This window comes from Chiroxiphia lanceolata, chromosome 1 (assembly GCF_009829145.1).
Source record: "Chiroxiphia lanceolata isolate bChiLan1 chromosome 1, bChiLan1.pri, whole genome shotgun sequence".
Lineage (NCBI taxonomy): Eukaryota > Metazoa > Chordata > Aves > Passeriformes > Pipridae > Chiroxiphia > Chiroxiphia lanceolata.
The window spans coordinates 14,373,099-14,396,875 of NC_045637.1; the positions used below are offsets into that span (position 1 = coordinate 14,373,099).

The 23,777-nt window shown below is 41.4% G+C and overlaps 1 protein-coding gene across 1 annotated transcript in view; it reads right to left on the reverse strand.

Moving 5' to 3' along the window:
- Positions 1-5,666: 5,666 nt before the first annotated feature.
- The window catches only part of COLEC10 (collectin subfamily member 10), a 28,110-nt gene continuing 9,999 nt past the window's right edge, over positions 5,667-23,777 (reverse strand). Inside the window, exons 2-6 of the mRNA XM_032701471.1 lie at positions 21,396-21,467; positions 19,909-19,980; positions 17,859-17,912; positions 16,909-17,004; positions 5,667-15,464 (exon numbers count right to left, since the gene is read on the reverse strand). Coding sequence (XP_032557362.1) covers positions 15,073-15,464; positions 16,909-17,004; positions 17,859-17,912; positions 19,909-19,980; positions 21,396-21,467 — 686 coding nt within the window. The 3' untranslated portion in view covers positions 5,667-15,072. The remainder of the gene's footprint in view (positions 15,465-16,908; positions 17,005-17,858; positions 17,913-19,908; positions 19,981-21,395; positions 21,468-23,777) is intronic.

Here is a 23,777-nt window from a genome sequence, read left to right on the forward strand (position 1 = left end):
TTCACCTCAGTGTTGAACCGTGCAGTGTTTCTGGGTGTTTATCCACAACACATATAGCTGCGATTTTAAGAAGGTTTCATGCAAGCGTAGCAGCAGCTCTGGAAGTTGAACTGGCTTGGGTGTTAGGACTATATTCCTTTATGTTTAGATGCATGATGTTTCGGGGATGTGCCTTTGTCATGGCAAGAAATGCCACAGCCTAATGCCTGTCTTCCCCATCCCAATCCAAGCTCCAGGTGGAGAGCAGTTGACTCCAGTAAACACGACTCATCCATGCTTCTACCATACCTAGTACATAAATAGGTTTGTGATGCTTTTAAAATGCAGTAAAAGTTGTTTGGCTTTGAAATTGTGGCTTCTAAAGGAGGAAGAAGCAACAGTTTGCATTCTTTATTTTACTCTCTTCATCCGCATGCCTGTTGTAGCTGGATACCTCTTGCACTTAAGTAGATGTGGGATTGAATCCCCATTAGGCTGAGGAAGGCACTGTGCCCAGTCTTCCCTCTTTTCTAAGTGCATCAGTTACTCAGTAAGATAATATTTCTCCTCTAGACCTATTTTAAAAGTGAACCTTGTGTCCCATCCATTTATCTTCAGGAAAGGACTTAGGATCTGGAGGTGTATGCCTACAGGACCTGATTTGGGTGTGTTTTGGAAAGGAATGGGATTCAGACTTGTGCCTAAGTGATTAGGTGTAGGTGGTTTGTTCTCGAGGTTGCATTCTGAAGACCATATGTCCAAGTCATTTCACAGTCTGGCCCTAAATCTGTTGAAACTGCCCTGCAGAGGGAGAAATCTCAGTGGATGGAAAGCTGGGTTGGTCAGTTTATGATTCAGAAGGAGAACTGTGGTTGTCCTTATCTTATACAAAGGAAGTACAAATAACACTTGGTCATAAACATCTCCAGTGTTATTATCCAGCTGTGCAATTAATCTGTGTGAACTCCAGCAGCACTGGATTTTATTAATGATTACATACCATGTGCATTCACTTTTTCTTGCTTATAAATGCCATTCCTTTTAGTCTGCACATTCTTTTTAACGCTTCTTTTCTAGAGTTTTAGTAGGTTTTTACAATAAAGTCTAAATTTCACTGGGAGGTATAGGTATGCTGAGTAGATTTTTGGCAGGGCTTTTTCCTGAATCATAATCATTTAAATGAAATTGACTGTTTAAAATACTTTTACTGTGTTCAGGCAGGATGCACTACAGCACCATAAGGGATTGCTTTTATACTGATTTGTGACCTGTTTGAATCTTTAAAGATCTGGATTCTTTAAGGGATTAGTGTCAGGATTGCATTTTTAAATTTCCACGGCAAAAGCACATGTTTGTGTTGGACTGCTTTTTAATAGCATTTTTATGTAACTAATTGCATCTTGGCATGTTACAAGGTAAACTAATGATGCTGCTTCAAGTCCACCAGAGTCAACAAGTAGACAGAAGTATATTGATTCACTGTGCATAGGAAAGTCTGTCTATACAACCACAAGGACTAAAAACTGCTCCTAAATGGCTATAACATAAAATCCAAACTCTTTCCCCTTCATGTTGTTATGCTTATGGCAGCCTAACACAAAGTTGGCATTGTCACAGAACTACAAAACCAGTTGCTATCAATTTTAGATTATGCAAAATAATTGATGATTCAAGTTCCACGTACAGTGATGTAATATGTAGATATCTTATATATAGAAATTAAAATATCTGTTTTGGAATACTGTAATTCTCCCTCAAGTGATCAACCATTAGAAAAATGCAGTAAGGATATGAAAATTACTTATAGAGCAGTCCTATGCAGCAAAATTCAGGCTACCTTTTGTAATGTGTGGCATGACACTTATGGAAAAGCTGAATATTAGTAAGGATACTAGAGTAATAAGTGAAAGTAATGTCAGTCTAAGAATTCATGGTCCTTAACACCTTATCTGAATATGTTATCAAAAGCACTTCAGGAAGAGATGTAATCTCACGTCCCATGTTGCAGTGTGCACAAGGGTGGTCTGCCAAAATGGCCAAAGGGATGAAAAATAAAAAAACAATAAATTAGAGTAGCTCTATTCTCCTGTGGCTATGTTTACACACAAACAGATTTCCTCAAGTCAGAGCAGAGCTAAGAAAGTATTAGGATTAGATAGTATTAGGATCTGCTTCTTTATTCCAGAAACTTTCTTTTTCTGGAGGAAGTTGCCCCCAAAAGTCATCTGTGTTTCTTTTAGATTTGCAAAGCTGCTCTTTCTTAAGAAAGAACATAGACTCTCTTAATCCCATAATTAGTTGCATATCAAAAATAGAAAACCGGAGGCTGATTGTATAAAATGCAGACTGGTTTTTTAATGGATTAATTAATTTAACATGCTCCGTGAAATTGCATGCAGGATTCTGATCTCATACTGGTACAAACTCTGGAGTCATTCCCCTTTAGCCAGTGAAATTAAATAGGCATAAAACTGGTTTGCATAAGATGAGTGATAAGGAAACCCTTTTGCATCTTTTTTATAATGTATTTACTCAGTGGTTACAGAACTTGAGAGTCATGGTTGGACCTATGCATATTATGAATTAGTGTGCAAATACCACTACACTATTGAGGTTTCTTGGGAGGCAGTGCAACAGTTTTTATTTCTAACAGGCAGGGCCAGGCTTGTGAATGCATGGTGCCCCTTTTTGAATCACTACACTAAGGGAAAAATAATTGTTGAAATCTCTCACTTCATCCGGTTAAACTGAGCTTGGGATGGGTGCTGCAGAGGGCAGGTTAAGATAAATGTGCCACCTCTTTGGCCCACCAGTCCCAGAGATGGCTGGTTACCAAACCAGTCCCTACAGTAGCTTACAGCAACTTCACAGCTGCTCCAAGCAGTAATTTCTGGCTGGTTCATAAGCCTGTGGTGGTACTCTGGATATGACCTCTTCCCACAGAAGTGTCTTCTGTGCCCACAGTTTTGGGATGAAAGGCACTGACCTGGCTACCTTGGCTCTCCACAGTCTCAGGATGCCCTTTAAAGCAGGGAATCCTTAGCTGGCTGGTTAAGGGCTTTTGAGGGTCCCTTCACACAGGCACCACACAGCTGGGAGTCTGGCGTTGAGCCAGGGGCCCTCCTTGGTGGAGTAAGCTGGTGTTACTGAGAACGGACTGAGGTCTCTGACCGTTCCTATAACATCGTTTCCATGTTCCTAAGGTTGCCAGCACCTAATTTGTTTGACTTGATGGCACTGGTGTTCTCTAGCAGTGTAGTTTAAGGTGTAGTCAAAGGGCTTTAATTTACTTTGAGGAACTCCTTTTAGATGTGTGAGGGTGCAGCAAATGCAAAATCTCATTGTAGTAGAGAGGAGGATCCTGAACTGGCATGGTGCAGGAGGCGGGGTGTGTAGAGAGGGACATGGCAGAGCAGAGCAAAGTTACCTAATGGGAAAATGTCTCCAGAAGTCAATGTGCTGCTCTTGGCATAGGTGACCCAGCAGGAAAAACGTTTTGTGTGGATCATCCCCAGAAGGGAATGTGGAAGTCTCAGAGGTACAAACTGGGAGCATAACATTGTTGCAGATGAGAGATGAGTAAATGACACTGATTGTTTATGACAGAATCGCCCAGGGAAACCAGCAGACGGACTGCACAGCAGCAATACTTAATGCTTTGATTTTTTTCCTGTCCCCCTCCAGCATCATGATGTAAAAGAAGATCAGTCCAGCCAGTCGCAGAGGAACTCACGTTCAGCAGCACAGGCAGGAGGATGTGCTAAATGCTGCCAGTGCAGGATGCAGCACAGCACCATGCCATTGGTACTGCTGGTAGCGTGGGTCTCTTCTCACTCTGACATCACTCAAGGCTTGATCTACTAATCTTTACTCATAATGTGTTGAGCTCTGATCTTATCTGTTGTTGCTCAGGAGTATGTATCTATTGTTTTGATGAACTATCAGTACAGACGGAAAGTCACCTTTTTCCTCAGTTGGAGTTTGTTTACCTTTTGGGGACTGTTTGTTTTATTGAGCAAATTCCTGGCTAAAAATCCAATAGATGGCAAAGGATAATTAAGCAAAAGACAATGGTGACTTTATTTTGTGATAAATGAATTCAGGAAGGAGAAGCAGGGAGACATTAAAATAGGGTTGTATAGAAAAGCACTGTAATGGTTTAATATAGCATGAAAATGCTGCTGCAAAAGCAGTGAATCCATAGATTTCAAAGCACTCTGAATTTATTTAGTTGTAAATAAGAAAGATTTATCAGTGTTAAAATAATTAGAACCTATCTGATGACTGTTAGTAGGATGGTAAAGAGCTATTTGTATGTAAGTATGGGCATCTTTAAAGGATGTATAATATATATTTGTAGTTAGTTTCAGTTTGCTTAAAACAGCAGTGTCTTATTCTACTGACACATGTTTTTACTTACAGTAACTACTGGAGTTATAAGGCTGAGATGGAGCTCTTCTGCTACCAAATTACTGACAGACCTGTAATCCTTTTACTGACTAAGCATCATTTCAAAACTGTCTCCAAGCCTCCAGCCTCCAAGCATCCAGTGCCTCTGGTGTTTGCAAACTTCCTCATAGTAGTTCAAACTGCGGTAGGGGATCAAGGGTTGGACTTGATGATCTCGAAGGTCCCTTCCAACCCAGCTGATTCTATGATTCTATGATAAGCCAGTGTAACTGAGCTGCTGCCTAATGAAGGGATCCCATTGCCCCAGCCGTGGTTTTCCTCTGCCTACTTTGCATCAAACCCAATGAAAATGAGGGTACAGAGTGGTTCAGAGCAAGGCAAAACTGTTCCTTGTTTCTCTTTGGTTGATTAGGTTTATGCTGAAATTAATTAATTTCAGTACAAAAAGACAGTTTAAAAATGAACACAAAACTTGTGAATCAGATACACCACCGTGTTCTATCTTCTTCATAGAATGTACAGTACACGGATGTTTTTTCTCTTTTAAGATCATAGATGGAAAGCCATTATTAGGATTTTTCTTTTAGACAAGAAATGCTGATGCAGCTTCTAGAAGCCTTCTGGTGGTCTGAGCCATGCTTCTGAATCTTTAGACACTCTACCGCCGTGCCCATATTAAGCAAAGGGAAAAATTAAATTATCACAGTTATTTGTTTGTAGTGGAAGAATATTGATTTCATTATGAAATTCAAATTGTTCGTAAAGAGGTATTTGAACGTTCTTATGTATAGGTGATTTTAGGGAAAATGCTATCTAGAGTGTATTTTCTTGAGTGAAGTTTACGGTGTTTTACATCCCAGAGGACTCCAAGAGTCTCAACTGAGATGAATGGGTCACAATATATTAGCATTTTTCTCATTTTCCTTACTTAGACTAAGCAGAAATACGTGTTCTGTAACCTTGAACTTTAGAGTTATAAGCTTATTATGAGTTTGCCTGTCCTCTGCAATGATTACTCCCTAGGACACCCAGGTATTTTCAGGAGCTGGATGCCACTTATAGAATAGGAACCCTGTTTCTAATGCTTGATCTTCTGACATCAGATTGAGAAATACTTCCCACTGATGTGCTTACATCCTCTGAAAAACAGCTCCGATACTGATGGTAAGTTCCAAATAGTAGCTCCTTCTGATTCACCAAGTGCTGAAGCTACATGAGAAGTTAATAGAACACATGAGAAAAATATCTTTATTTCATGGAATTAGTATGAATATGTTTCTTAGGCCTATCTCAGCTACTTAGTTCCTACTGAACCCAGGCCCAGATTCTTTCACAATGTTTTGGTAAGTTTAAACATTTGATCAAGTAGGTTCTGATTCACAGGGAAGCAAACAGGTTTGATTTTTTTTTTCTTTCCTTTCTTTCATAAATCCTAAACCAGTTAAACTGCATTCCTGTTGGCCTGGCGTCCTTCATGAAGAAATAAGTGTTACACACACTATGTATGCAATTTCTGGATAGAAAACAAACTGTGGTTCTACTAGCAGGTTTAGCTTACGAATCATCAAGGAAGATGAGGTGGTTCATGTTGTCCTGATACTGAGACGCAGTCTGCTAAGATGTGGTTTAGACTAGGAAAAATAAGTTAAAGACCAACTGTCTCACTTTCCCTCCATGATTTTAAATGAGACAAGCACAGAATTTACTCAAACAGAAAATGAATATTTTATTTCATTCACAGTTCCTGATGGTTTCTTGTATTCATTTATGTCTTTGTGCTTTGTTTCCTGACATCTTTCCGCTTCTTGCACATGCTCTTCTTATGTAGTGGGTGTTTTCATTCACTACAATAAATAACTCCTCACAGTGGACTTGTTCTCAGAGGTGCTGGATGAGGGGAGAGAAAGGGACGGTGGATTGGCTACCAGGAAAATTTTGTAATTTATTTACAAGGCAGTAATTAATAAATAAAACCAAACAAACTTTAAACAGCAGCTTTCTTGCACCTTTAAACAAAATTATTCTTCTACCCTGGAATCTGATTTGGAATGGGACCTTATGTTCACATATCCTTTGGAGCGTTTACAGTCTGTAGCAGTGCATTTCAAATACTTGAATGGCCTTGCCATTTTCTGCCTACCAGTAGTTTTGTGGAGCTATTTAAGTAGCTTAAATTTTAATCCACAGGTATTTGGAAGAAGGATGAATCAGTGGTCAAAAAACACAGCTCATTAATTTTACATAATAGCAAAAGAATAAATAGGTCAGTCAGTATTCTGTGCCTTATTTTACTAGTAGCACAGTCTAATTGCTGTGTAGTTAGGGTTTATAGGGTACTTTGAAGATGTAATTTGTTGTACAGGACTAATGTTTTGTTCATACACTTCTACATCTAGCTATACTCAAAAAGAAATACTTAACTTACTTGAAGCCTTTTTGAGTTTCTGGTGCACAGTGAAAGCAAGCATGCTGGGATTCAGCTGACCAAGTGCCTCTGTGTATCTCTAGTTACCTGGCTAGACCTCCCACTACAAACAGGAAAGAAATGGCTGCATTTGAGGAACAATTTGTTTCGTACTAAAGTACGTATCTGGAAATAGATCATATGAATCACTTGTGTTCTGCTTTGTCCTTGGTTTTGCAAAAAATGTATTTCTGCCTCTTCCAGTCCTGAGAAAGCTCTCTCTTGCATATGTGAGCTTGCAGAAAGGTCTGGTATTCCTGAGCTGTTAAAATGAAATTTCTTGTTGGACGTACTGACAGCCCTTTAGATTTCCTCTGACAAACTTTAAAAGCATTTTCAAGACCTAGAAACTGTCTCACAGGGGGAAATAAATTGATCAGTTCACATGCTAAGCATCTGCCAACTCTGTATTCACATTTTTCTGCACTGTTTTACTTAGCCTTTTACTGAACGATCATCATTGTGACTACTTTCACTCTCCACAGAGTAGAGTGCTCCACGTGCTCAGGGAATGTCATGGGGCAACTGTTATAAAGACTTTTATTGTATGAAATTAGGAAAATTAGCATCTCTTGCTAGACAATTTGCTGCTGAGGGGTTAGTAACATAGCAAAAGCTTGAAGCATCTAGTAAGGGAAGAAAATGAACAGGGTATTCATGACTGAAATCTGTTCCTAAAAAGACATTACTTTTATTTGTTATACTCTTAAGAATTGAACTGTGTCTGCATCAATAAAATCAAAGTAATGATTGGCATCTGGCTACTTTTATAAAGTTATGTCTATTTTGTAAAGCACATGAGAAAAGACAAATGTGACAAAAGAGAAGATATATAATGAAATTGCACTGTCTGTGAAGGTAATGGCTCTGCAGATGCACCCGTGATGCACTGCATCACACCCAGTGAGAAGCTACAGTCCCTTTACGGCTCAGCACCTGCAGATCTGCACTTGATTAGGCACAGGACCTCCATGGGATTTAAGCACGGGTATAGCACTGAGGGTGCTGAGGTATAACACTTAGGGCCTTAGGGATTCAGAACTCAGAAATGCACCCACACTTCCCAGGCATGGAGTTTTGTGTGGTTAGCCACTGTACTTCGACAGGCTGTTGCTGCTGCCGGCAAAACAGGGTGACGCGAGTTACTGGTCCCACCCACCTAACGACAATCAACTGAAACTTTTCCTCCCTGTGTTGAAAGATCCTCATGGAGAAACCTTTCCAGGCCAGGAGTGGGTGGGGCCCCGAGTCTGCAGTCGGGCGCGCTGTATGCAGCAGGTAGGCAGACAATTCTTTTACAATTTGCTGTTCTTCCTTACCACACAAGCATAAAAGAAACCCAGATTAAGCTACTGCTTTGATCTTGCTCATTCTTTTTCCCCCACGTGAGTAGGTTACATGTGACTTCAATAAATGACAAAAAAGAGAGGGAAAAAAGAAATATCAATTCACAGCTTATGTACCTGTGCAACCTTATTAAATCAAGACAATCTAGAGCAATGCTTTCCAAATAACCATGGTAATCCCTCTCTCTGTGAGGCATTTACTATTTTTATTATCATATGTGGTGTCAAATTGCATCTTATTAACCATTTCAGTCAACTGAGATACAACTGCAATATACTGTTTAAGGCTGTATGTGAAACTAAATAGAGATGCCTACGTATTCTTGTGGCTATGGTCAAGAATGTGTCATTCTGTTGCTCTAGGTGCTAAACTGTTTTTTTAGAAAAGTGATTAAAGGCAGTGAAAAAAGCGGAAAGAAAGAAAGAATTGGAACTGCTGAATGCCCATGTGAGATTGTTTAAAATGCTTGAGGAAAATGTATTCTTAATGGGATATATTGATTCTGTGATCATTTTTATTAGAATTAGTTTTTAAAACATTATATTTACCATAGGTATCCTTGCCTTATGTGTGTTATGAGCCTGGGGAGAACAGGATGATAATGCTTGCACTGAGTCAAGTGACGGTCTTCAGAATATAGAAGAACATAAATTCCTGGCTGACCGAGAAAGAGCAGGAAGTGTGCTGAAGTATTCCTCCTATGATGTAGCAAGATCTTAAGCAGCTGTCTTGTATTCACTGTATATCCACAAGCAAATGTGTCAGGAGATTGGAGTGGCTAAACATGGAGCTTGGTGGAGCTCCAATACAAAAAGGGAGTGTAGAGGGGATGGAAGCAGGGACAGGCTACAATGGAATAATTTAGAAACATTGCCTGAGTTTGTAGGGGTAGCCTCAGGGGCTCCAAAGCCTAAATGCAGTTGAGACTTACATGGGAAGCAGAGCAAGAAGAGCTTCCACTGCTGTATTAGTATAAAAAGCCTGAGCAAGAATACGTGGAACTATTGCTGAATGGAGGAGGGGATTCAGTGACAGCAGACATGCATAGAACGGAGATGTTCTAAAGTTTATTTGCCATCTTTACCACCAAAATATCCCATTCCTCTGTGCTTAGGGAAAGGGTCCAAAGAGAACTTACAGTATTTAACCAGGGATTACTTGAGAGAGTTTGACGAGAAAACTCCATGGGAGCACATGGACCATGGAGTGGTCCAAGGTGCCAAAAAACCTGATTAGATGTCTCTGCAGAGTCACTCTATCAAATCAGAAGAGTAATGGAGGTAATAGAAGGTTCTTAATAACTGGATATAGATAAATGTTGCACCCTTCTTCAAAAAGGCCGAAGGCAATCTGGGGAACTGTAAACTGATCAATATCACATTAGTCCCCTTGGAACTTTAAGGAATTGGTCCTCTTGAAGCACATTTCTGGGCATATGAAGAAGAAGGTGATTGGAAACAATCACCATAGATCTACCAAGGGTAAATCATGCCTGACCACCTGATTGTATTTATGATTCTATGACTGGATTTATGGATGACGGGAGAGAAGTGGATGTCATTTACCTCACATTTAGCAAGGCTTTTAACATTGTCTCCAACAACATTCTTACATCTGAGTTAGGATTTTATGGTCTCTGGATGATTTGGTTCAGAAGAGGATGGTTAAATTAGTTGTTCTCTACCCAGGGAACATTTACCTGGTTTCCTAGTAGAGTACCACAGGGATCTAGATGCTAGAAAGATCCTGTTTAACATCTTCACCAGTTACCTCGAGGAGGTGATGAAGTCCACTTTCCTCAGGTTTGCAGATGGCACCAAATTGGAGGGAACAGTGAATATGCTGTGGGCAGTGCTACCGTACAGAGGAACCTAGGCAGGCTGGAGGAATGGGCCAAGAGGAACCTTATGAAATTCAGCAAGGACAAATGAAAGTTTCTGTCACCTGGGAATGCTGAGCCCTTGCATCAATACATGCTGGGGCTGACTGACTTTACTGCAAAGGCTCTGGGGAGTCCTGGCAGAGAGCACGCTGCTCATGCATCAGGAGTGTGCCCTGGTAGCAAAGATGGTAACAGCATCTGGACTGTGCTAGAGGGAGCACAGCCAGGAGCTTGTGAGAAGGTATTATGCTCCTGCTCAGCACCTGTTAGACCACATCTAGACTTTGTGTCCTTTTGAGCCCCTCCAGAAAAGGCGTTGAAAACTTGGAGCCGAGTTCTGCTGAGGCCCCCCAAGATGATTAGAGTCAGAGCCATGTGACAGAGAGCTAAAGGAATTGGACTTATTCAGCCTGAAGAAGAAGTGGCTTCAGGTGGACCTGGTAGCAGACTGCCAGGACCTATGAGGGAGTTTTCAAGAAGACAAAGCCAAGCTTTTCACAGTGGTAACTGGTGGGAGAACAAGAAACAGCAGGTATAAATTGAAACAAGAAATGTTCGGCCTGGCAATGATGAAAAGAAAAACATGTGAAAAATAATATTGGGATTGGGTAAAATGGTTTAGTGTCAAGAACTAACAGACCATAAATAGTGAATAGTCAGACACCATTTCCTGTGTTCCTGGCTCCATCCACCTAGTACAGAAACCTAAGATACTTTACCTACCACGGTGAATTTCCATTGGCTAGCAATGAAACCTTTGATATATCCCATATTCTTAATTATGACAAGAATATTTTTTTCTGCAAAACACAGCTGTAGTATTTCAGGCTCAAGCCAGTGTCTGCATGGCATGGTGCAGGGCTGCATGCACCTGCCTGCCAATTTTCCTCTATGGGATAGCTTTATTTATTTGGCCTGGCCTATGGGTTAGGCTTCTTGGCAGAATTTATTAACTGGGACCTAGTGCTGCAGGAATGGGTTGCACAAGCACCTGATCACACTTATGCCTGGCTGGGTTAACATCTGCTGTGCCACTCTACTGTCCCTCTTCTGTAGTCAGCAAAGGAACTGCAACCTCAAGTCTGCTTGTTTTAAGTCTGCCTAGCCTTGCCCAGTGTTACATTACTACATAGTGTGTAAAAGGGTTGGTTTTGTTTATTTTTTTCTGTTTAAGAAAGGATGAAGCTGGTGTGGTAGGAGAGGATGAGGGCAGTTCCAGCCTTTCCATTGTAGAAACCTGACACAAGGTCCTCACTCACTTCCCGCAGCCATGCAGCCAGAGGTTGTGACAGTCACTCCTTCCTGTATGTGGAGCATGCTCCAGGATTACTCATAACTCATGGTCACCTGAAAAACCCCTAGAGTTTCAATTTAGACATGTATTCCCTAATTTTGAATGTGTAGGAGAGGACCTGGTCTAATATGAGGCAGAACTTGATCCTGCAGCAAAGTCATGCTCCTCTTTCACCTTCTACCAGCTCTGAGTTTCCTCCTAAAGAACAGGAAAATATCCAGTTCCTGATGGTTGTAGCATTAAGGACACCTCTAAATTTTGTCACTCAGTGGTCTCAGTATGGCTAGAGGGTTTCAAAATATGGCCCCCGGTCTGGCAAGCATGTTTTGGTGGCTTTTGGGGTCAGAAGATGAGATGAAGAGAAATGATTGTGCCTACCCACAGGGATGTTACTATGACACTTCTGCATGACTGGTATGAACTGGTCTGCTGTGAGTGAGGCAGCAACCCTGGCCTTGAACTTCTAAAAGGTATTACTTTTAGTCAAGAAACTTGGTCTCAAATTAGTCATTAACTCTATCATTACCCATTAATGATTCTAGACCAAAAATGTTTAGCTTAATGAGTTTATTAGTATAGATCCTAAAAAGTGTAATGCTGCTTAATTTTGGGGAATATCAATTCCCAGAGAAAGAACAATTCATGTTGAGTTATGTTGCGGTAAGTGAACCTGTTTGCCCAAATACTCTCATAGCACAGTAGGGGAGCAATGAAAACAAATGTGGTCCCACCCCTTCATTCATGAATCTGAATAGTTTTCTGGATGGCGTGTAGCAACACAGATATTTTACTGCTGGTAGCAACAAGTGGTTCTCTGGAGGAACAAGTGTCAGAGAAACTGGATTACAAGAGTGGTTCTGAGTCACAGAGTCTTCTGGGATCTTCCTGCATTGGTCATTGCTCAGAGGTGAACCTGGAGTCAAACTAACAACCAGCTAAATGGTTTGGAGGATTTTCCTGTTGAGGGTGAGGTTGAGGAAATTTGGGTACTGTCTGTTTGGCTTTGCAGTGGTGTGCAAAGTAGTAGGAGACTTGGAGCTGATCCTCTGCATTACCAGCTGATGACATGTCCACCTCTTCATACACTCAGAGGAAGACTGTGTGCAGCTGGTGCTCAGAGTGACCTGCAGGGTACGTCGCTACATGGCGCTTAATGTCTAGCATTCTCCTTAGCTTCCGGATATCATTCCTTAATTTTTAGTGTCTAGTGGAAAAGGAAACTTTCATTGCAATGGCCCTGGGATGTCTCTTGACATCTTCTGCTGTGAGGAAACGTGAACCATGATTAAGAACAGGCTCACTTCTGAAGGCAAGGTGGTCGCTGTGTCTGAAGAAAAAAGGTCTGTCAATATTCTCAAAGACATGAAGCTGTGATCCATTGTGGGCATTCTGACACACAGAGCCTTCATGTTCACTGCTTATCATTTTTGGGGAGTCCCTCTGAAGTGCATGACTAAGTTGCTTGACAACACCTGAACTCTTGGGGGATAAAGCCTGTTGCATAGCTGTGCCCCGTGTTGCAAAGGCATGGGTGATTTTAGCATTAGACATCACCTGTCACTACCTTCTGAGTTAGGGAGTTAATATGTTTCTAGAATCTCTTGTTAAACCAGCAATGCACAAGGTATAGCTTATACTACATGTGGCTGTTTACAGCCTACAGGAATGGTGTTGCTTCCTTTGCGCAGTTCTCTTTGTGCTAGATTTATTTTTCTTTGTCTTTCATAGATTTTGGGAGACTTCAGAGACTAGAACTTCTCCACCTATTCTCAGGTTTCCTACAAGCTGTGCAGGCTTGTATGCAGAAGTACCATTAATTCCTCACAACTCAGACCAGCCTGATGAAAGATAGAGTTGGAAGCAGAAATAAGCAAGATCTCTCCTGTGTAAAATCATAGAATGGCTTGGGTTGGAAGTGACCTTAAAGATCTAGTTCCAACCCCCATGCCATAGGCAGGGACACCTTTCACTAGACCAAATTGCTCAAAGCTCCATACAACCTGGCCTTGAATACTTCCAGGGATGGGGCATCCACAGCTTCTCTGGCAACCTGATCGGTGCCTCACCACCCTCACAGCAGTTCTTCCTGATATCACACAGAATTTCTTCCTGATATCTAATATAAACCTACTCTTCTTCAGTTTAAACTCATTCCCCCTTATCCTCTCACTTCATGCCCTTGCAAAAAGTCTCTCTCCAACTTTCTTGTAGGCTCCCATTTCAGGTACTAGAAGGCTACAATTAGGTCACCCATAACCTTCTCTTTTTCAGGCTGAACAAAACCAATTTTCTCAACCTTTCCTCACAGGAGAGGTGCTCCATCCCTCTGATCATCTTGGTGGCCCTCCTCTGAACTCACTCCAACAGGTCTATGTCCCTCTTGTGCTGGGGACTCTAGGATGCAGCACTGCAGATGCGGCCTCACAAGAGTGGAGTAGTGGGGCAGAATCCTCTCCCTCGCCCTGCTGCCCACACTGCTTTGGGTGCAGCCCAGGACATAATTGGCTTTCTGGGCTGTGAGTGCACCTTGCCTGCTCATGTCCAGCCTCTCATCCATCAGCACCCCCAAGTCCTTCTCAGCAGAGCTGCTCTCAGTCTGTTCATCCCCAGCCTATTTTTAATACCAGGGGTTGCCCTGACCCAGGTGCAGCATCTTGCACCTGGTCTTGTTAAACCTCATAAGATTCCAATGCGCCCACTTCTCGAGCTTGTCCAGGTCCCTCTGGATGGCACCCTGTCCTTCAGGTCTGTCAACTGTACCACTCAGCTCAGTGTCATCTGCAAATTTGCTGAGGGTGCACTCAATCCTTTTGTCCATATGATTAATGAAGCTATGAAATAACACTGGTCCCAAAACGGACTCCTGAGGGACACACACAACATTTGTCATTGATGACCATCAGGACTCGAGCCATCAACCACTGACATCTGGATGTCACAGTCTAACCAATTCTTTATTCATTTAATAGTCCACCCAGAGAATCCATCTCACTCCAATTTAAAGAGAAGGATGTTGTGGGCATCCATATCAAAGGCTTCGCTGAAGTCCAGATAAATGCATATCAGGCAATATAATTGCACAGCCAAATTAAGGGAGTATTCCAGCTTCTGAGTTTGAAGTTGGCCATGCTTTGCATGGATGATTCAACCAGATTACCTCCAGAGATCCCTTCCAACTCAGATTACTCTATGATTCTAACAAAAGAAGGATTTTTTCAAGAGAAGCTGTAAATCTCTTCTCCCAGCTCTGAAGTCACCAGGGAGGTTGCTGGTACTTCCTGCACAGATCAGAGATTAGTGAAAATCATACTCTTTCACTTTTTTTCCACTTTGTAGACTTTGCAAATCACATCAGAGATTAATATACCAATGAGCTTACTAATTCTGGCATTGGTGAAATTATATTCACCTCTGCAATAAATTTACCCCTAAATTACACAAAGAAATGCCCACCCTAAAATGCATGTATAAATGAAACAAAAATTCACAACTGGCTGGATGCCCTCTGCAAATCTTTGCTGACTTTATGGTCACTGATGACTAAACCTTAGCTACTCTTGTTTAACCTGGTGACGTGAAGGCTGGATTCAGTCCTATCCTCAGTTTGCTATCCCTGGTTTGCTCTCTTTCTACAGCAGATGAATGAGGATGGGTTATTGTATACACAGCAAGTGCCAAGCACATTCTCTGGCACCTTTATTTCCTCTTCTTGAGGAATTCACATACAAAGTAGATGGTGACCTGGCACTCAGAGTCGTTCCACTCTCCTGTGCTGAGCATTTCCACACAGTCCTCGTGGCCAGCTGGGTCATGAGGCTCCCCTTGCTTCCAGTTACTGTAGTTCTGCAGTGGGCTGTTGTCTGCATACACAAACTGTCCTTCTTTTTCCATGTCATTCAGCCCAATGAAGGCTCGAAAGAGGCCACTGCTGGAGATGTAGTCGGCAATCAGGGCATTGGTTGCCTCATCTTTAGGCATGGCCAGTGTTCCTCCTCTGTCCCTGCAGTGGATCAAGGCTTCTCTGTAATTCTTCTCTTCTTTCACGATGTAATAGAATTTCTCATCTGTCTCCCTGATACCTGCTATTACTTTAAAGGAGAAAAAAATTGCTTAATGGCATGTCAACAGATGCTGAAGGTGCTTCTATTCCAACATGACAGCAAGATGATTTTTAGATTAGAATTGACAAAAGGGAAAGAGGAAAAGTATTCCCAGCACTGAATTTGTGATGAACAATGAAGACCTGATCAGAGAGTGATGCAACTAATGGGACTGACAAGCACCTTGCGCACATTAGGACAAGAGCTATTCAGTCCTGGTTGGTGTGTCTCCTGTGACACTTAAGTTTTACTTCATAGAAATCTAATACTAGCCAAATTAAGGCATGCTAAATGGTCAAATAGCAATGTCTAACTCTGAATCACCTCCATCATACGTGTTTGAATATAAATTGTGAAAGAGTGCCCAGGGATAGAAACATAGGGATATAGATAGCTTTTCAGGCCCTTTCCATAAAGAGGAAAATGAATGTGACTGCTAAAATAAGACATTTTAAATACAACCTGATATTCAGAGCTGCTGTAGCACTATGTGGCATTGACTAGGAAGAAAAGTGTGGCTGCTCAGCAGCTTTAAAAGGCAGACCTCTCAACCAGTGTACAACCTAGTGAATTAAGCAGTGACAAGGAGCGTGCCTGGGCAGCTGGAAGTTGGTAATCTCTGTTGATGGATTGCTGGCATGGTCCTGAGCAGTGTTTGGCCTGGGATATTTAACACTCTCCCAAACAATTTAGGAGTTATCCCACGCACAGTTTAGGAGTTAGTAGAGAGACATTCCTTGATAATATGTCATTCAGTTTTGTGGGATTTATAATACAGATGAGTTCTCTGCGGTGACAGAGAACAGTCTCAAATGCATTTAATTTACTGATGCAGCCCTAGTCCTGGAAGCAGTGGTGGAATGTCTCAAAATCTCTGATAGGCCAGGAAACTCTCTGCTTTCCTTTCAGTGGGGCAGTTTGCACTGTCCACCTGACAGCACTGCCTGCAAATGTGGCTTCTTCTAACCCATGTCTTTGAGTGTTGGCTCCCTCTTACAGAAAAATGATGCTTGCACTGAAGGGAGCACTAGGAATACAATGTTTGCAGCCTTCCCGGGCAGCAGAAAGATCAAGTGGTTCCTATTGCTTTTCCTGCCTCTTTGGAGTAGATTGACACAAACTTTTTCCTTACATTGCCTGACTGGACACTGAGCCTAAGCAGACTGACAGTGCAGAGGTGATTAGCAAGTTGTGCCTTGTGCTTTTCATTATTCATTCTGTTGTGCTGTTTTTGCTTTTAGTCATCTGGGCCTTACATTCGTATAGGTAAAAGACTGTCTCTCTTTTGTAGGTTTTTAGAGTGCCTGGCACAGTGGGACCCTCTCTCTGGGTCATCTGTGGCTTCTGCCTTAGAGAAGCAATGGTAGAAGAATAGCAATGATAACTGTTATTGAAGCCAATTAAAACCCATCAAATACATAAAGATCCTTACCATTCTTTACAAACTTGATGGATGTATTAAGACGAGCAACATTTATATTCAGTTGTCCAACAAATCTGCGGTATCTCCCACAGTCACAGACCGTGCCTGATGCAATACAAAGGGTAGAGGATTTATCTGTTTAGAAGCATTTGTGTGTGTGCATGGAGAGTCACCCATAGCCCACTTCCAAAGCTTCTGAAGACCCAGGCTTTACATGTGGACAGCCAGTCTCACCTTGACCCACTGGCTGTACTTCTGCTGATCAAAGCGCTAAATATTTTGACTCTGTATAATCCCTTGCTAACTGGCTTAAGAATCCCTGCTTTTAAAAATGTGGATAGAAGAGTTTGCCATCTTCTTTTGACCCATATCAGTGTGGGATTTGTACATCCTCTGCCCTCTCATTATTGATTCTATCTAGCTCCAGAGATGTGGCTTGTCAGGAGGATCACTACAGCCTCACATCTGAATACCAAAGATCTACCTTTGTATCTGTAATCAGCACAGGTCCCCCAGCCTTCTAACAAAAACAGCATCCATGAAACGGGGAACTGCTGCTTTCTCAGCGAAGGAGTTTTGTGAGTATGCACAGAGGTGGGATTGGCAAAACTTTTGGTAGAAGGACTATGTTAGTGAACTAACTATGTTAGTAACTTTCTTCTAGAACCCAGTATAAATGTAAACTGCCGGCCTGTCTATGTGTTAGTTTTTGTGATAACAAACATTGCCCATTAATTTGGGTGACTCTTCGTATTTTGTGTATGTTGGTGTATTCGTAGGCATCAGTCATGTCCCTATCCTAGTCTTCATTTTGCTCAACAAAACATTTTCAGTCTCCTCCTGTTTATTCTGATGTTTTCCCCTGGACCTCAAAATTTCCTGAAACTCCAGACAAACCAGTGCTGAAATCAAAAATCCAGCAGACTTGATCATTCTGCAGAGAAGGACGCATAGCATACCTGCTTTTCCTTTTTTTCCAGGAACCCCTGATAAGCCCTTGGCTCCTTTGTCACCTGAATAAAGAGGAAAATATATTCTCAGATCTCAGACAGTGCACATGTCAGGGGAGTGTATTCGAAAACCTGTTTAATAATATATTAACAGTGTGCTTCTGATAGGAAGCTCTGATGTACTGTGCTGGAAGATATGCCAAGTTAAACAAACCGTGATTAATTCTGGTGTATGGAAATGAGAATCCTTTAATAGCTAACTTGCTGATAACACAGGCATCTTGTGTTCTACTGGTTCCTGGTACTACTTACTTTAAATATAAACTGCAAAACGATCCTGAGAGGCTGAAAGCACTCCAGAAATCTTGGAGAGGTGAGATCTGGGTTCTCTCGTGGGCTACAGGACAGAGCCCTTCCCTGGGTTCAGTAGCTCCATAATGGGCTGAGGCACCAGACAAGGCTCATGTGCACTAAGCCACTGAATTCATGTGTGCCACAGATTGTGTGTGTGGGCAGCAGTTGGCACCTGCACCTGCACAGAGGGAGGTCAGTAAGGAGCAGCATTTAATTTCAGTTGCAGTTTATGGAAATGTGAGTTATTTTCATCCAACTGCTTTCCTCTTTTGTAAATCATAAAAATGATTTACAATGCTCTGCTAGTATATAAGTGGAGGTGACTAGCTTTTTAAAAGATCTCATCTGTAATTTGGATCAGGAGCAGCTGGACTTTATCTGGAATTCATGTCAGCTCTTCATTTATGAATTAAACCTTTAGAAGTGAAAAAATACTGCTTGCTCTGCTTTATTGATAGCCATGTTTTGATGAACTTTTTACTTTATATGGTTGTGATTTTTAGAAGAATTTACATTTTGGCTGTCATTTTAATTAGCATTGCTTGACATGCATACTTGCAAGCTGGAATTTCAGAGTTACTTCATTAAGAACTAGAATGTTTAATTGTAGATTTAAACAGTGACTTAATGACCTTTGCTTCTTCAAATAAAGAAAATGAGAAAAACTGTAAGAGGAAAATTGTGCATTCAGATTGAAAGAGCTTGGTTTAAAGGTTCAGAGCATTGGTTTATTTTCAGATAAAGAAAAGCAATTTGTGAGATACTTCATTTAAAATTAGTCCCTCAGACAAAATTCTTTTCTTCTCTGACACTGATGCTGGCTAGAGGCCACCAAAGGCCTATTGAAAACACTGGTTTGAGAAGCTCCCTGGAGAGATTGTTCCACCCATTCACCAGCATACCTGTCTTGATGCACTGGTTAGAGACCACAGAGTTCCCCTGGGGATGGTGGAGTTCCTAATCAGCTTTCAAGGCAGGTCTCCTTGTGGCAGAATTGATATTCCTTCTTAAGTAGCTCTTTAGAAATACCAGAAAGAAATGCCCGAGCTTCTTCTTAGGATAAATAGAGCATAATTTCATGAAATTATTGTCCAGGCAGACTTGGAGTCTGCCTTGATTTGCAAGTAGTTGTTGTCCCTGCTTATATGAATGTCTTCTTAAAACTCCTAAATCCCTTCCTTACCAAGCTGTCCTGTGCACGTGACCCAGAACAGTGCAGGTGACCAGGTGTGGCATCCTGAACAGCAGCAGAACATTAACTTAGGGCTTCAGTGTCCAAATCAGAGGTATAAATTTGTATTTCTTTTTTAGAACATGCAGAGGATTTGCCTCACAAGGGCTGGATTTCTCCTTTCCTCTTTTACCATAGAATCATGGAATAATTTGGGTTGGAGAGGACCTTTAGTGATCATCTAGTCCAACCCTCCTGCAATGAGCAGAGACACCTTCAACTAGATCCATCAAAAAGAGTTGTTTTTTTAACTCATAAACCAAATTATTTTATCCAAATAAGACAGATATAGTGCACATGGGAAATAAAACAAGAATATCTCCATTAGCTCTCATCACCAATTTTTATGCATAACTTTATTTGGAGAGCATTGGTCACAGCCATTATCTGATATTACTCCATCTCTGGAACTCTCACAAAACACATATTTACCTTGAGGGAAAAAACCAAGAAAACTCCCAGACCAGAGCTTACCCTTGCCACCAATTGGGCCAATTTTCCCAAGCATTCCCTGGTCACCAGCATCCCCCACTGGTCCTTTGTTTCCTAAGAGAAGAAATGAAAAGGAAATGAGTATGGATGGTTTCTGTAATTTCTTTTCCAAGGCACTGTTTAGGTATCTACTGCTGCTATTTTTCCTGAGTGTGGCTAGTCTGCATGTGTGGCAAAGTCAGAATGAGTGCAGCCCTGAGGATGTTTGGAGGAGTACAGCACAGGTGTCTGCTGTTGTAGGATACGACAGTGGGACGTTGCAAGGCACCTTAATAGAACTGCCTGTTCAATGCCCAGAAATATCATATTTTCTTACAGAAAATACAAACTAAAACTGCTAGTGAATATTCAAATATTGATTTTACTTCACAGTCAAACCACGCTGACAGCAGCTTTATTTGTTTTCATTTTTCTGCACCTCAGACAAAAGTCTTCCCTTCTTTCTTGAGGTAAAGTCCTTGCAGCTTTGCTGGGAATCCTTCTCAAAGCAGAATTGCAAGTAGGGAGCTAGTTTTGCTGTATGTGCTTTCCCTGTCTTCAGAGCACCAAAATATCAGATGTAGTTTTTAATTGATTAGTAGTTCAAGTTCTAAAATAGCTGCCTAATGATGACAGGCCAATCTAGGGAATCTCAGCTTGCACACTGAATTTAACATCAGTAAGATGCTTTGTAAATGGTTGGTTAGCTGATTCCCTTGTATCTTACCTGATGTTCATTTTAAGGTAAGAATCAAAATCATAAGAATGCATTTAAAAATGGAAAAAGTTTTTTATTATAGCAATAATAACAGGGTTATTTTAAAGGTTCTATAAAAGTAAAAACTTTCCCGATTAGTCTTACACCACTATCAAGGAAGAAAGACCATGGATACACATTATCATCAAACTCTAAAGATAAATTAAGCTTTTGAATTGCAGAATGCAAACAAGGCTGACACCATCACATTTGGTGCCTCCAAATGTCCTCCACAGGTCACACTGTGGATATGGAATATGTTTAATTGAGCCAAGTTCTGAAACATCTGTCACTCTTTGTTCTCAGTTCAGATGCTGCTTGTTTAGAGGAACTTCTGTTTTCAATGGCTTTGTTTGCTCTTCTGCAGAATACAGACAACTGAGACCCAATGTTATTGAGCATCCTGATGTATTACTAGGAAATAACTTTCAAAATTCAGTTTCAACTAAAGAATCATTTGAGTAAGGATCAGTAATCTTTCTGATTATACATATGATCTGGTTCTTCTGAATCACACTCATAACAGCCATATATGGTTGTCTTAAGTATCGGTAGGAATTGCTCCAACCTCTCTTAGTATTGTTAGGTTCTCTGATTAATGTTTGACAGGATTGTGAAATCCACTGGTTCAACAGGAATGAAAAGCATTAAACATCAGCAATCATATGCACCACTACAGTTGTGCATAATGATATTCATATATCAGTAATAACCAACAAAATGTTATAAATACCTTTTGGTCCTTTTGGTCCAACCTTTCCTTGTTTGCCTACTTCTCCTCTGTCTCCTTTTTCACCTTCATCCCCTTCCAAAAAACCAGAAAATAAAACATGGTACATTTCTCTGAGTGCAGTAAGTACAACTATACACGCTCAGAAAGTAAAGTTCACAGGGTTTTTTTCCTATTAATTTCTTTCTATTTCACATTGAAGGCACAGTAGCCATGGGATAAATTTCCAGAGAAGAGATGATGAATCTGACCATCATTAGGAAAAGCTATAAACTTTACCTTTCTGAGAGGCTGTTACAACATGAGAATTCAACAACACCAATTTCTACTCCCACGCGTTAAGCCTTATTAGCTATAAAACAGATAAATAAGCCAATCTTTCTCTGTTGGGAAACTTGTGAACACACAGACATACTACCAGGGCAGGCAGTAGGTGTTTATTAATTGTTCCTAGTGATTCTCTTCCTAGTGACTCTGTGTTCAAGGTATGCAGATGCTTTCAAAATGGGAGGAATGTAAATATGTTGAAATATTTCTTAACATAGACCTTGGCACTTAATATGGCAGAATTCTTGCCTTCAGTTTTTGACAGATAACATTTGTATGTTGATATAACAAACTTGTTTTGCAGTTACTCCAATGCTTTATTTTGAAAAATCATACACAGGGTATCTGTAAGAGGCAAAATCATTGCATTTATTACAGTAGTGCAGAGATTTCTCCAAATGAGATCAAGACCCTCTTACACAGGTTCCTGTGTAGTACTGTACAAACATTTTTACTGTTGTAACAGACAGTCTCTCACTGTGCAGCTTACAGTCCAAAGGTGCAAGGCAGCAATTAGTTGGAAAGAAATATTGTCTCCTTCCATAGGTACCATACAGTGTTTCTTTGTACTATGCAGGAAATTTGAGGCACAACTAAAGTTGATTGTCTTATTTTTTACTTCTTAGTTTTGAGCCAAATCCCAAGAAAAGATTTGCTCTCTCTCATTTTTCTCCCCTGCCCTCCCCCAGGAGGTGCGGGCAGGGGACACAACTCACCTGCACCAAACAGCAGCACTGAATGCAGGCAGTCTTCCAAAGCCTCTCCCCCTGTTCCCTACCCTTGTTGGCAGTAAGCCTTGCCATGCAGTGGGAAGCAGTGCCACAGTCTCTTGGCTCAGCCAGGATCTCACCTGTTACTGGCAGCCAGTTGTGTCTGTGCCTGCAGCCCGTAAGGGAAGAAGAGGCTGCAGTTCAGTGTATGGAGAACCAGGGGAGGGAAGTCTGCCTGGATGTCAGCAAAATGAGAAGTGAGGACACAACAGCAGTATGTGACAAGACCAATAACCTATCTCACTGAGGATGGTGCCTCCAAGCCCTGACAGGAGGTGTTTAGGGAAGTGGGAGTACTGAGGGTGACTATGACCCAGGCAGCCATTTCCAGACTCTCACAAGCAGTGGTTTAAAGGCTCACCTGAGCCAAACACTGCATCCAGACCTCTTATGAACTAGTGATTGTTCCCTCCACCAAATAGCCTTGTGCCTTTTAAATCCATGTATACTTTTGGCCCTTATAATAAATATCCCGTGGCAAAGAGCTCAGTGGGTTTTTTATGTGGTGAGGAGAAAGTACCTTCCCGTGGTTGTTTTCAGAGTGATCATTACATTGGTCTCATGTTTTTTTCTGAGAAATACTGCCCACTCATTCCTGATTTACCTTCCTCTACTTCTGTAGTCATAGGTAGTGTGCCATGAGGCTGTTCTGTGGAGTGATGCCAGATGAGAAGTGCTGCATATTAGTTGCAGCATATAAAATGTAGTTCTAGATGTTTGGCACCTTTCCATGCCAGTTGCATGGACCGAACTGAGTCTGTCCCTTTATGCCAAAAAAACCCTTCAGTGTTGGGACTTTTTTGTGGAGAGCAGACTCAGTCTGTTGGTCAGGATGCCATTTGGGGTAAAAGGTCGGTGGTCCAAGCTGAGAAAGACAAAGGGCTGAACTTCAGTCTGTGGTGGACGGAGGAAGCAGTTTCTAGAGGGATAGACAAGGAGGAAACATGATGTATGTGTGGGCTGGCTCACTCAGGCACTTTGTTTTTAAAACCAGCTGCCACAGGACAAAATAGGAAAAGGCTATAAGCAGGCAGCAATAGAAATTTTAAACATCTCTATTTTCACTGAGTCTTAAAAATACTGTAAAAGTTAGTATATATTTCCAAAAGCCAAGCTCCCTAAATATCCAGCTGAAGCTGTGGGTCTGAGCCTGAAGCTGATGGAAGGATCAGCCTGCTTTTACTGGCTTCCAGTCCTGCTGAGAATGACTTGGGGGTGCTGGTCAATGAGAGGCTGGATATGAGCTGGTAATGTGCACTTGCAGCCCAGAAAGCCAACTGCGTCCTGG